At 50.1% G+C, this 13,528-nt stretch overlaps 2 protein-coding genes across 2 annotated transcripts; one reads left to right on the top strand and one right to left on the bottom strand.

Moving 5' to 3' along the window:
* Nucleotides 1–1,769: 1,769 nt before the first annotated feature.
* Nucleotides 1,770–3,017, top strand: ERAS (ES cell expressed Ras). The gene has a single exon (XM_081792450.1). The coding sequence runs from the start codon at nucleotides 2,100–2,102 to the stop codon at nucleotides 2,799–2,801; it is 702 nt and encodes a 233-aa protein (XP_081648576.1). The 5' UTR covers nucleotides 1,770–2,099; the 3' UTR covers nucleotides 2,802–3,017.
* Nucleotides 3,018–3,950: 933 nt separating this feature from the next.
* On the bottom strand, nucleotides 3,951–9,152 carry PCSK1N (proprotein convertase subtilisin/kexin type 1 inhibitor). The gene is made up of 3 exons (XM_081793903.1): nucleotides 8,941–9,152; nucleotides 4,748–5,208; nucleotides 3,951–4,304 (listed from the first exon to the last, which is right to left on the bottom strand). Exons 1-3 carry the CDS (start codon nucleotides 9,052–9,054, stop codon nucleotides 4,109–4,111), a joined length of 771 nt encoding a protein of 256 aa, XP_081650029.1. The 5' UTR covers nucleotides 9,055–9,152; the 3' UTR covers nucleotides 3,951–4,108.
* Nucleotides 9,153–13,528: the final 4,376 nt, after the last annotated feature.

Raw genomic sequence — 13,528 nt, 5'->3', positions numbered from 1 at the left:
GGGCCAGCCGGCTCCGAGTGGGGCCACAGCGTCTCAAAGGCCCTATGGTGACACTCGTAGGTCTTGGCCCACCGCAAGTGACTTGGTATCACCCGGGGAGCGCGAGACCCCTCTGTGGTTGATCTCCCGTGGGCCCTGTGATTTCGGGCCGGTCACCGCCACCACCAACTCGCTTGTCCCGGCATCGCTGTTCCTGCACTGACAAAGCAGCCATGGTGGTGATGGCCCAGCGTCTCCAGGGTGGCGGGAAGAGTCGAGTGGGCCGTCATGCGGGTCCCCTGGCACCTGCCGAGCTCCCAGGAACTAATGCTGCTGCCCCTTATCACTCCTGGTGCCCTTTGCCAATGGGGCAGAGTCCGTCTCATAGGTCCCTGGCCTCAGGCGAGAACACCCTCAGATTCCCAGCTGCCCGGACCCCAATCCTGATAGTTATCCTTGAACCACCGCACCCCCTCCCGCCTTTTACTCAAGAGCAAATCCTCTCCATGAGTTCCACCGTCGGCACATACCAGAATCCGATCCGATCTCTCCCCTCAGTCTATCTTTGCTGCTACATTTCTCCCTCTTTCTGTCCCCCAAGCCTTCGGGTACCGCAGAGCTCCATCCTCAGTTTACCTTTTTATCATGCCCCCCTCCCTCCCGCGCTCTTCTTTCTGAGCCAGCGTATCTACCGAGAACCCCACGGGTGGATCCCCATCTGGGATCTGCCCCGCCCCCCAACCCTGACCTCCAGAGCTCAAACTCAACAGAACCCCCCACTGATACCTCTAACCCGCCCTCTGTCCCCAAACTGTCATCATCCTTGGGTTTCCAGAAAGACCCGAGGTAGCAGCCATTATGATGCATTTCCTGAGGCCACACACTGAACCAAGACCAGAATGTGTATTGAATAAATTTAATCGTAATTTGCTATTAATAGCTAACACTAATTGAGCGCCTGCTGTGTGCCCATCCTCTCCTTAACTGCATGATAATTTACTTGCTTATCTTGTTGATCGGCTCTTTCTCACTTCCAGAATCTAATCCTCCCAAGGGCAGGGATTTTAGTCTATTTTGTTCGCTGCCACTTCCCCACCCCCACACCTCCCACCTTCCTTCCCCACACCCATCACAATGCCTGGCACGCCAGGAAAACTCTGGAAATAATGCATGAAAATTAAATAATAATAAGAATGCCTAACATTAACCAATCCCCTTCTGCATGTTTATCACCTATTGAGATACATTTTGCTGATTCCCCTTTGTTGTCTGTTTTCCTGACTAGAATGACAAGTTCCTGGCAGCCAGGGTTTGGTAACAATTTTCCCAGTTGTTTGTCCTTGCCACACAGTAGGTTCTCAATAGCTGTATGCTGAATAGGTAATAAAGGCTAAATTCTAATGTTAATGGATAGCTGACCTCATAATTTGCTGATTTACTTGGTTTATTGTCTCCACCTTTTAGAATACAAACTCCCTGGGGGCAGGAATGTTGCTCAGCTTATAATATGTGATGGGGCACTATGTGGGGCTTGGGGATCAATCAACAGTGATACAAAACCAAATAAAAACTGACCAAAATCCCTGCTCTCCCTCCTCCGGAACAGGGAGGGACTGCTAATGGGCAGGAGATTTCTTTTCCGGGTGATGGAAATATTTTAAAAGTAGATTATGGTGATGGTGGGGGCGCATGCGACTCCAGACCTCGAGGTTGTAGGTTCGAGTCGCGTGTTGGGTGTAGAGATTACTTAAAGGAAAAAAAAAAAAAAGATTATGGTGATGGTTGCAGAACAGTTGAATATACTAAAAAACAGTGAATTGTGCACTTTAACTGGATTAGCTTTATGGTCTATCAATTAAAAGTAAATAAAACTTTTTAAAATCACTGCCTTCACATAGAGGGAATGAGACAGAAATTAAGCAACATAAATAATGTATATAGCATATTAGAGGGTGATTCGCACACACCTAGGCCCTTAGGGAAAGTGATGCGATGCCACCCAACTGTCCCCTTGCCCCCAAATGGTCTTGCCTAACCTACCCCCGTCCCCATTGTCTTTTCTTCTCTTTCCCTCGTAGGGTCTGGTGTTCACATCCCTTCCCTGAGCTGCCCACGGGGTAATGGCACTGCCAAGAAAGCCTAACATGTTTGATCTGGGCCTGGGCACGTGGAGCCTTAGCTCCCAGGAGGAGAGCCAGAGGGCGCAGGGACCCCCCAAGGGTGTCAGCAAGCAGCTGCCTGAGTACAAGGCGGTAGTGGTGGGCGCGAGTGGCGTGGGCAAGAGTGCGCTCACCATCCAGCTGAACCACCAGTGCTTCGTGGAAGACCACGACCCCACGATCCAGGATTCCTACTGGAAGGAGGTGGCCCTGGGCCACGGGGGCTGCATTCTGAATGTCCTGGACACGGCAGGGCAGGCCACCCATAGGGCCCTGCGTGACCAGTGTGTGGCGATCGGGGATGGTGTGCTGGGGGTCTTCGCCCTGGATGACCCCTCGTCTTTAGCCCAGCTGCAGCAGATGCGGGCCACCTGGGGCCCTCACCACACCCAGCCCCTGGTCCTTGTGGGCAACAAGTGTGACCTTGTGACCAGCACCGGAGACGCTCGTGCGGCCGCTGCAGCCCTTGCAAAGAGCTGGGGAGCCCCCTTCGTGGAGACCTCAGCCAAGACGCGGCAAGGTGTAGAGGAGGCCTTCACCCTGCTCATCCATGAGATCCAAAAGGTCCGGGAGGCCATGGCAAAAGAGGCCGTGGCAGGGCCAGGTGGGGAGAAGGGCCGGCACGAGAAGGCCATGTGCCGCTGCGGCTGCTCCGTGGCCTAAAGATCTTGGTCAAGAAAAGCGGCCCTCCCCCAGGCCAGGGTGGTGGTTCCTAGACATGCAACCTCGGGAGCAGCTAGCTGTGTGGGGACACTGTTGGTGTACGGGGGATAGATGAATCCCTCTCTCTCTCTCGGGGAGTTTTTTGTTTGGTGATGGGCATCTGATAATGTAGGGCATAGTACTGGTTACTGTTGAGCTAAGAGATTTTGTGCAAAAATAAATGGTGTTCTCAGGTTTCAAAGCTGCCTCTGTGCCAAGTGTTCTGTGGGTGGGAGTGAAACTGGGGAGAATGTTACTTGTGAGATTTCTTTCATTCAAGAAATGCTGGCGGGGGGAGCCCACTGTGTGCCAGGCCCTGCTTTGAATGCAAAGGATGGAGAGGCACAGACACTTAAAAATCCCTGCCCTCCTAGATCTAACATAAGGCAGGTGTAGGAATAAAAAGTGGGGGAGGTCGAGGAAAGCCTTATCGAGTAGGTGACATTTGAGCAAAAATTCGCAGGTAACCTGGGGCAGAGGGAATAGCCAGTGCAAAGGGCAGGAGCATAAACCAACTACCACCACACCAACTCCCAATAGTGCAGGGCTGGGTGAGAGTACAGGTAGAGCGAGCCTCTATACTGTGGAACTCAGTATGTCAACATTAGAGATCAAGCTAACTCAATGCACCCTAGCTTTCTCCCCTGACAAAGACACTTTGTTAATGACCTGGAGCCCCAGGTTCTAATTTCTCAGACTCGGGAGTTCCAAGCCGGGATAAGGCCTGCAGCTTGCTCCCTCTCTTCCCACTGGGAGCCCCTCCCTGCATCTGGAAGCGCTCACGTGTGCTTCTGGACACCACCCCCCCTCCGTACAGCCCAACCTCTGCTCCCACCTCACAGCCACCCCTCGGTCCTCAGAAGGATGGACCCTAGAAAGATGCTACTGCGGGCCCCTGAAAGAGTCCTCCAAGCCTTCCGGAGTGGGGCATGGGATCTGGGTGGTTACTACCATTGTCTTTATGGATGCCGCCTCCTGCGAGAAGAGGCTTTAGAGTGGGGGAGGGTGTCTCTACCGCCCCAGGGCAGGGGTCCCTATGCCTTTGTCTAAGGGCAGCCATCACCATACAGCCCACCAGCCCCCTAGAAACTGCCACTCAGACAAGCAAACAGCTGCTTTAGATCGCATTTATTGTGGGGGCAAGGGCGGGGATCTTGGGAGTCCAAGGGCAGCAACTGCAGCTGACGGGGTAAGCCGCTCTCAGTGTGCAGGTAGGGTGTTGGGGTGAGTGGTCCTGGGCCGGAGGGCGCGCAGGATTCAGGCGGTGCTCATGGGGGCAGGAGGCGGCGCACCGGCGCCTGGGGCGAAGGGTTCTCCAGGCGCTTCACCCGCAGCAGGGCCCCCAGAACACCCTCAGGGGGCACCTCCGGGCTCAGATCCTGGTCCGCGGCGCGGCGGAGGCGGCGCGGGGCAGCCACAGCCTCGGGGTCCGCGCTCCCCGCCAGGATCCGCCCCAGCAAGTACCTGCAGGAGAGCCGAGTGGAAGGCACGGAGAATGTGCCCGCTCATCAACATCGCGGGCCTAGGTCCCAGATGACCCTGCAACCCATACTGCCTGGGGACCCGGCAGTCACCAGCCTCCCCCCCACCCAGGCGTCCCCAGCCCACAGCTTTCCAGCTGTCCCTGCCTCCCATCCCAGAAACTATAGTTTCCCTGCCCCCCACTACTCCCCCCAGGAAGCTGACATTGGAGCCTCCTCCCCGGGACCGAGAGTCCCTTTCCCCCACTTTCTCCCCAGCCAGACATCTCTGACTCTACACCCTGGGTCCAGCTCCTCACTCCCTCCTAGGGTCCCAGGGCCTAGGTGTTGGCAGCACGCTGTGAGGCAGGCCCCAGCCGTCCCCCTCCCCTTCCTTCCCCCAGCAGGATGCAGGCACCGCCCCCTGCCCGCCCCTTGCTGGGCTACCTCAGCAGCTCCGGGTCCACATCTGGCGTCTCCTCGCCGGCGTCCTCTGCATCCGGGCCCGTGGGGCCGTCGTCGTAGACTGGGGGCCGGGGTCTGAGAGCAGGGGCAGGGACGAGCTGGGCCGCGAGGGCTGCAGGGTCCAGACGGGCGCGGAGCAGGGCGCGGGCTAGCTGCGCGGCGGGCGCGTCGGGGTCGTCCTCCAGGCCCAGCGCGGGGTCGTTAGTGCGGGGTGCGCTCCAGGCGCGCAGCAGCTGTGCTAGGACGCGCGCCTGCTGATCCTCGGCCTCCTGCGCCTCTGCCCGCGCTCGCTCCTGCCTTTCGGCCTCCAGCAGGTGCGCCAGCGCCCGCGCCAGCTCCTGCATAGCCCCCGCCCCTTCGCCGCGGGGCACTGCTCGCCGGAAGCGGCGGGGAGCTCCAGCCTCCGCCATGGGCGACGAGGCTGCGCCCAGGCCGCGGAGTTCCTGCCAGAAGACGAGGACGAGGAGGTGGGGGAAGAGATGTCAGCGTCCGTCAGGCCAGGGACCCCCCCCCCCCCCACCGACCCACCCAGGGGATCTCCATGGACCTCGAAAATCCCCAGATGCCACCAAAGGCACTGTGGCCCCGCAAATATACCCAGACACCCCTAAGGCCACTGGAGACCCCAAATATCTCCAGATACACTTAAGACAACCAAAGCCCCCTATAGATCCTCAACCCCGCAATGGTTTCCTAGTGATTCAATTTGCCCCAGGGCTGCTGAAGAACAGTTTTTCTTTTATTTTTCTTTTTTTTTAACAGGAGTGGTGATGGCAGACATGACAGCCATAGATTTTTCTATATTGATGTTATGGACTAGAAGAACCATATCTGCATTTTATGGGTTCCTATTTATTGTTCACTTGTGTTACCCAAGAGATAGCAGACTGCTCTGCACCTTGAACTTTGGAATCTATATCTAGATCAGTACCTTTAAGTTCATCTTTTCCCTATCCGTTTTCTTTCTCCTCACTCACTCCCTTCCTCTCTCTCTCTCTCCCTTCTCTTCCTCCCCTTCCTCTCTCTCTTCCTCCATCTCCCTGTCTCCTTCTCCCCCTCCTCTCTCCCTCTCCCTCTCCTTTTCTTTCCTCTGCATTGAATTGTTTTCCTGTGGATGTACATATTTTATTTAACTAGTCTTCAATTGATGGACATTTAGGGTGTTTCCAATCTTTTGCTATTCTTTTTTTAAAATATTTTATTTTTTAAGTAATCTTTACACCCAAAGTGGGGCTTGAACTCAGCCCCATCAAAAGCCTCACGCTTCACCCACTAGGCCAGCCAGGTGCCCCCAATCTTTTGCTGTTCTTATCATGTTGGGATAAATAACCTTGTTCATATATTATTTGGCTTGTGTGTACGTCTTTCTTTAGAATAAATTACCCAATGACTAATTTTCAATTTGGACAGTTTTAAAACAATTTCAAAAAGTTTAAAGAAATTTTAAAAAGGTATCAAAAGTGCGAGTAAGGAACAAAAGACCATAAAAATGACCATGAAGAGTTGAAAAAGAAACACATCGAACATCTAGAAATATGTTTTGTTCTTTGTTTGTTTTTGTTTTTATTTAGGTAATCTCTACAGCCAACGTGGGGGGCTCGAACTTACAACCCCGAGATCAAGAGTCGCAAGCTCTTCTGACTGAGGTATCCAGGCGCCCCTAGAAATATGTTTTAAATGAAATTAAAAATTAAACAGGCAAGGGACGCCTGGCTGGCTCAGTCAGAAGAGCGTGGGACTCTTGATCTCGGGGTTGTAAGCTTGAGCCCCCCACGTTGGCTGTAGAGATTACTTGAAAATGAAATGTTAAAAAAAATTTAAAACAGGCCAGTTAAATAGCAGATTCAATAGAGCAGAAGGAAGTGATAAGATTGAACAGATCTTGACACTTGCTACACAATGGAAGGGACACTCCGAGCAGACAGGATCAACTCCTTCAAAGACTCATGCAGGGACAACAAATGATCCTAATGCGGGAGCAATGGAAAGGAAAAGATGAATACGTTTGACTCCATTCAAATTAAGGATTTCCTGTTATCCCAAGACACCACAAATAGAGTGAATGGGAGAAGATGCCTGCAACACGAATAAAGGATTGGCATCAGATACACAAAGAATGCCTAAAAAGCAAAGAGGCAAACAAACTAAACCTAGGGAAAACTGATGATCAAATATTTCACAAAAAATGAAACTCAGTTACTAAATATGAGACATAGGGCACCTCATTAGTAGTGAGGAAAATGCAAATTAAAATGCCAATGAGCTACTATGCACAGTGCGTCCAAAAGATTGCCAAAAATCAAACTGTCTAATAATGTCCAATGTTGGCGTGGCTGTGGAAAAAATGGAAACTCTCATACACTGCTGATGGGAATTCAACTGCGAGAATAACTTTGAAAAAACAATTTGGCAATGTCTAAAAAGACGCACAAATCCTGTGACCCACTCCTGGGGTGGTACACTGTTTGAAATAGCATAAAAGTGGAGAAGGGGAGGACAAAAGCCTGGAAACAACCCAGATGTCTATGGGCTTATTGAGAATGCATTTATAAAACCATGATATACACATATACTGGCAATATACTCATAAAATAAAATATTATGCAGCAATTGACTTTTGTAAACGAATTACAGCCATGCACTTCAATGTGGAAATGTGGATGGTGGACGCATCTCACAACCGATGCACAGCCAAAACAAAAACAAAAACAAAAAGGAGGTTGGAATTGGATTTCAGGCGGCCTAAGACATCCTGATGACTTCCTAGTGACCCCTAGTGACAACTAGGAGCCAGATGCCTGGCATGATTCCATTTCTATGAGGAAAGGCTAAAACAACATATTGTTTAGACATATATACCTATATGAGGATTCCTTTAAAAAGTAAGGAATCAATGAACAGAAAATACAGGATAATGATTCTGGAGGAGAGGGTTGCTGTGCGCAGGGGCACCAGAGGCTTCTAACTACTGATCATGCTCTATTTCTTAAACTGAGTGGTGGGTAGACATGGGGGTTATTTTATCATTATTCGCTACATCATACATGTATGTTAACTATATTACGCCATATGTAAAATATTTAATAATTCTTAAATCCCCCATCCTTGACGCTGACAGCGCTGAAGAGTTGGAGGATGTTGTGCTCCAAGCGCCCTGTGCGCCACAACTCCTCAGCCCCTGGGGAACCACACACTCACCAGCAATCACAACCTCACACACACTCACATGGACTAGCAGGCGTTGAGATGTCACATGTGCAACGCAAAACTGCCACATCCACACACAAGGAACCGCACACGTTCACACACACGGCTGCTCATGCAGTTACAATCGCCAAGCTACCCAGATGCGTGGACACGCACCATCCTTAAAGACACAATGCAGCACAGAGACATCATGGCTCCTCTCCCCACAATGACACAGCTCCACAAAGAGACAGAGAAACAGCCTCATGAACACCCATACAAAATCCTGGTCACTCGGTCCAACAGAACCCAAATGGGATGTGCACATGGGAATGCAAAAAGTATTCCCTCTCAAAAGATGAAATCTCTTTCTCCTCCCCCCCCCCCCCGCCTCTCTCTCTCTCTCTCTCTCTCTCCCTCTCTCTGTCTCACACACACATAGACACGCCCAAAGGTCAGTCATCACCACAGGATTCACCAACACACGGTGTCACTGAGACAAGTCACGCGCAGGAACACCACCGGCATCACACACGATGCACACTCAGACCCACAACCGCACCTCTGCATGGACGCTTGGAAGCGCTGACATCAAAGGACACACACTTACAGGGCCATCACGTTCTCACGCCCCTGTCATCGCATCTCGTGCACACAGACCGGTGCGCGCACTCCCTTCCCGAATGCGCGCTAGTCCCATGGAAAGCGCACAGGCGACGGCGGGGCGAGGCCCGGCCTGCACCAAGTGCCAAGGATGGGCTGGGTGCGGCTGCCAGGCGAGCCCCGCACACCGCCACCCACACACCCAGAGACCGAGTCCGGCATGGCCTGGGCGCCGACTGGCGGCTGCACCCCAGGCCACCCTGACCGACCTCCCCGCACGTCCGGGAGCAAGGGCCAGCGAGGATGAAGGGCCAGCAGCCGAGCGCAGACCCTTGCCTGCAGCACCCTTCTCCCCACCCCCACCCCGAACCCGACTGGTGTCCCACCTTTCCCGGCCGTGCGCAGAACGCAGGGGGAGGCCGAAGTAAGCCCAACAGCAGCAGCACCAAAAGGCCGACGCCCCCGGCCCGCGGCCCGCCGAGCAGTGGCGACCACGCCATGCTGCCCCAGCGAGCCGGGCTCCGGACGGGCGGACTGGCTGGCAAATGCGCAGCACCTGGGCTAGCGGGCAAGGCTGCGGTGCTCTGCGGCTGCGCACACCAGGGAACCCGGCCCTCCCCTGCCCACCCCCTCTGCCGCCACTCCACGCAGGCGCAGCTTGGGAGCACCAGCAGCCCCTCCATCCAGCCCATCGCCATGGAGATGCCCAAGGGGCAAGGTGGAAAGCTGGAGCCTGAGATGGCGGTTGCCATGGCAGTAGGAGGACAGTTGCCGAGGCAACAGACCTTGCTGTCCCTTAGCAGACAGGCAAGAAAAATGGACTCAGTGGAGTGGAATGGGGGTCTGGTCCCCACCTCTCCCTCCCTGGGAGGAGATATATGACTTGTTCAGTGAATAAACAGTTACTCGCTACTGTGGGCGAGGATAGATACATAGATACATAGATTTCACCCATATATTGCTCAAGAAAGGATTTCAAGTCACTTAAAATGATATATCAAAAGAAACAAAACTGGTAAAATTTGTGTATCCATTGGGCAAAAAATGTTGGGAAAGTAATGTTAGTAGTTATTTCGGGGTGAGGCAATAAATAATGGTTTGTCAGTTTCTCCTTCACACTTCTCTCTGCTGTCTGAAAAATGTTGCAATGGATATGTATTACTATTAAAATTAGATAAAAAGATAAAGATTATTTTCATTTTGGAATTAAAACAAAGTATGCTAACACGGCATAAATTAAAAGTGAAGAAAAGAAAGACCCATTTATGTTGCTGTGAGTATATCTAATCCATTGATTCTGTCTCCATCTCTGCAGTATAACAATTTTACAATGAAAATCATTATACACATCCCTTTATGGACCTGAAGATGATATACCCAGCCACAGTGTGATGAACACATGTTTAAGGTGGTTCCCATGATCCTTGCCTCCTGGTGTCTACAATCTTTTTCTCTTTCTTTAATGTTTATTTAGTTTTGAGAGGGGGGAGGGACAGAGAGAGAGGGAGACAGATGATCCAAAGCAGGCTCCCCGCTGACAGCAGCCAGCCAGACGGGGGGACTTGAGCTGAAGTCGGATGCTCAACTGACTGAGCCACCCAGGCGCCCTCTGGTGTCCACAATGTTGTGTAATCCCCTTCCCTTTGAAAGTGTGCATAACCAAAGGTGAGCAGATATATGGGCTTACGTGTACATAATTATATTAGAAATGAGGTTGACACTGTTACGGATGGGAGAGTCTGCATTTGTGTGAATGGAGGTCTGGGTTCTTGGATTCCCCAGGAAAGACTCTTGTGATGATCCTTGCTCAAAGAAAGACAGACAGAAGGAAGGTAGCAAGCACAAAGCAGTTTATTAAGGACAATACACTGTCAAGAAGGGAGGGTGGGCAAGCCCAGAGGCAACAACTACTCCAGGGCTAGGGGTGTCTTTTCTTTTTATGTTTGCAGAGGGTATGGGTCATAGCTTGGGTGGTCTCCAACTGAGGTTTTTTCCATTCATCTAAGGGACTCTTCTTACCAGTTGGGAGGGGAAGTTTTTGGCCCTACAAGGTTCTTGATGGAACTGTCACAGCCATCTTTCCCCAGGGAGGAGAGGCTGTTGGTGTGGGGGTTGAAACCATAATGCAAACATATTTTAATGGAGCTATAGGTTACCCTGGGGCAGAGGTTGAAGAGAAAAGTGCATGTTCTGCACCTGAGGCTCTTGGTCTGTCAGCCCTGGGGTATTGGAAGTTGTAAGGCCCGGATGCTAAAAGCCATAAAGTCAGGGTGTTGTGCCCTCAGACTTCTTTTAAAGTTTATTTATTTTGAGAGAGAGAGAGAGAGCGCGCGAGCACACAAGTGAGGGAGGGGAAGAGAGAAGGAGAGACAGAATCCCAGGCAGGCTCCACACCATCAGCCCAGATCCTGATGCAGGGTTCGAACTCACTGTCAGATCATGACCTCAGCTGAGATCTAGAATTGGACATTACCTGACTGAGCCACCCAGGCACCCCTGCCCTCAGGCTTCTAATGTGTCACCTATTTATCACTGTCTTTGCCTCCAGCTGATGTCTAACTAACTGTGTACTCTATTGAAATGACCACGTTGTGAGGTGATTCCCACTCCCTTACCTCTAGGTAGCCTCTAGGAACTGAAGGTGGCCACCAGCTGACAGCCAGCAAGAAATCAAAGCCCCCAGTCCTTCAACTGCAAGGAACTGAATTCTGCCAATGACCTGGGTGGGCTTGAATCCTTCCCCAGTCAAGCCTCAGATGAGGCTGCAGCCCTTCCCAACACCTTCATTTCAGTTTTGTGAGACCCTAAGCGGAGATCCCAGTTAAGGAACTGTGAGCTAATGTCCTTGTAAGTATGTTGTGTTAAGGTGGGAAGTAACATATCATCAACAAACGAGAAATAGAAGAGAACTTCTTCAGCCTGATAAAGGACAAAACCCCACAGCTAACATCATACTTAACAGTAAAAGGCTGAAAATTTTTCCTGCAGGGATCGGGATCAAGACAAGGATGTTCCAGGGGTGCCTGGCTGGCTCAGTTGGTAGAGCATGTGACTCTTGATCTCAGGATGATGAGTTCAAGCCCCACATTGGGCGTAGAGCTTACTTAAAAAAGAAAAAAGATGAGGATGTTCCCTCACCACTTCTACCACTTCTATTTGACATTGTACTGAAGGTTCTAGCCAGGGCACTTAGGCAAGAAAAAAAGGCATCCGTAGTGGAAAGGCAGAAGTGAAATTATTTCCATTTGCAAATGACATGATCTGACACGTGGATAATCTTAAGGAATCCACAATAAACCCATTAGAGTTAATGAATGAGACCAGAAAGGTTGCGGGATATAAGATCAATATTAAAAAACTCAATTGTATTTCTATACACTAGCAATGAACAATCCAAAAACTGAAATTAAGAAAACAATTCCAGTTGCAATAGCATCCAAAAGAATAAAAACACTTAGAAACAAATTTAACAAAATTAGTGCAAGACTGTACCCTGAAAGCTACAAAAGCCATCTAACATAAACTCAAATCCCATAATCACTCACTTCCAACACCCCTTTTTCAGATACTCCACAGTTCCCTATGGTGTGTGGGCTCCCTCACTGCAGCAAGCCAAAAAACCCAATTTGGTTTGACTGCAGCTGTGTTCTGATGGTCTTTGACTGATGTGCATTAACATAAATGAAGGAGGTTCAGCAGAAACCCTCACTTCCCTGCTCTGTGACCTTCAACTCAGTAATAGTGTTCCTATCTGCAACCCCTTGTGTCTCCAGCTAATTAAGTCACCTCCCCGCCCATGCTTGGAAGGAAGTTCACAGTGACTTGAATCTAGACATTTCAGTGAGGCCCCCTGCATTGGGTTTATTTGTTTTATTTGTTTTCCTAGGAATAAGGATCCCTGGGACTGTGGTTATCTGATCAGATATGTATTGTTACTTGGAAAATTGTTTTGTAGCTTTCTACCACCTGCTCCTATGGTCTGTCTAATTGTGTATAGTAAATATATAAGTGTTCTATTTAGTTACATAGTTGATTGTTACTACACAACAAAAAGAGAAGTCTATAGGAAGACAAAAAAAATGGCCCTGACACATTTATCCTCAAGCTGGCCCTGGGAGGCTAAGGAGCTCAGGTTTCCTCAGACCAGCATCCTTTGGACAAACAAGGCTTGGATCACCATTAGAAAATCTTATGTGGAAGCAGTCTCAAATAGGTATCTGTTCACACATGTTCATAGCAGCATTATTCACAACAGCTAAAACATGGAAGCAACACAACTGTCCATCAGAGGATGAATGGATCAGCAAAATGTGATCTATACCTAAAATGGAATATTATTCAGCCTTTAAGAAAGGAAATTCTGGGCACCTGGGTGGTTCAGTCAGTTGAGTGTCCACTTTCTGCTCAGGTCATGATCTCACAGTTCGTGAGTTTGAGCCCCGCATCAGTCTCTGGGCTGACAGCTCAGAGCCGGGAGCCTGCTTCGGATTCTGTGTCTCCCTCTCTCTCTCTGCCCTTCACCCCACCCAAGCTCTGCCTCTGTTTCTCTCTCAAAAATAAACATTAAAATATTTTTTTTCTAAAGAAAGGAGATTCTGACACACACTACAACATGGATAAACACTGAGGACATTATGCTGAGTGAGATAAGCCAGTCCCCAAAAGATGAATACTGTATGAGTCCCCGTATATGACGTACTTAGAATAGTCAAGATCACAGAGACAGAAAGTAGAATGGTGGGTTGTCAGGAGGAAGGGGAATAGGGAGTTAGTGTTCAATGAGTACAGAGTTTCCATTTTGTAAGATAAAAAAAGTTATGGAGATGGATGGTGGTGATAGCTGCACAATCTTATGAATGTATTTAATACTACTGAAATGTATACTTAAAAATGGTTAAGATGGTAAATTTGATGTTATGTGTATTTCACAATAAAACGAACAACACTTACATGAATTTCTTTGTCAGTTTTGTC

The sequence above is a fragment of the Panthera onca genome, chromosome X (genome assembly GCF_046562875.1).
Source record: "Panthera onca isolate mPanOnc1 chromosome X, mPanOnc1 haplotype 2, whole genome shotgun sequence".
Lineage (NCBI taxonomy): Eukaryota > Metazoa > Chordata > Mammalia > Carnivora > Felidae > Panthera > Panthera onca.
This window is presented reverse-complemented; position numbering and strand designations above follow the sequence as displayed.

Excerpts from the sequence above, each read along its gene's own strand:
- ERAS (XM_081792450.1), top strand. The coding sequence starts at position 2,100 with ATGGCACTGCCAAGAAAGCCTAACATGTTTGATCTGGGCCTGGGCACG.
- PCSK1N (XM_081793903.1), bottom strand. The coding sequence starts at position 9,054 with ATGGCGTGGTCGCCACTGCTCGGCGGGCCGCGGGCCGGGGGCGTCGGC. Across the intron at positions 5,209-8,940 it reads TCTGCGCACGGCCGGGAAAG|GAACTCCGCGGCCTGGGCGC; the intron begins GTGGGACACCAG and ends GTCTTCTGGCAG. Across the intron at positions 4,305-4,747 it reads GTGGACCCGGAGCTGCTGAG|GTACTTGCTGGGGCGGATCC; the intron begins GTAGCCCAGCAA and ends GCTCTCCTGCAG.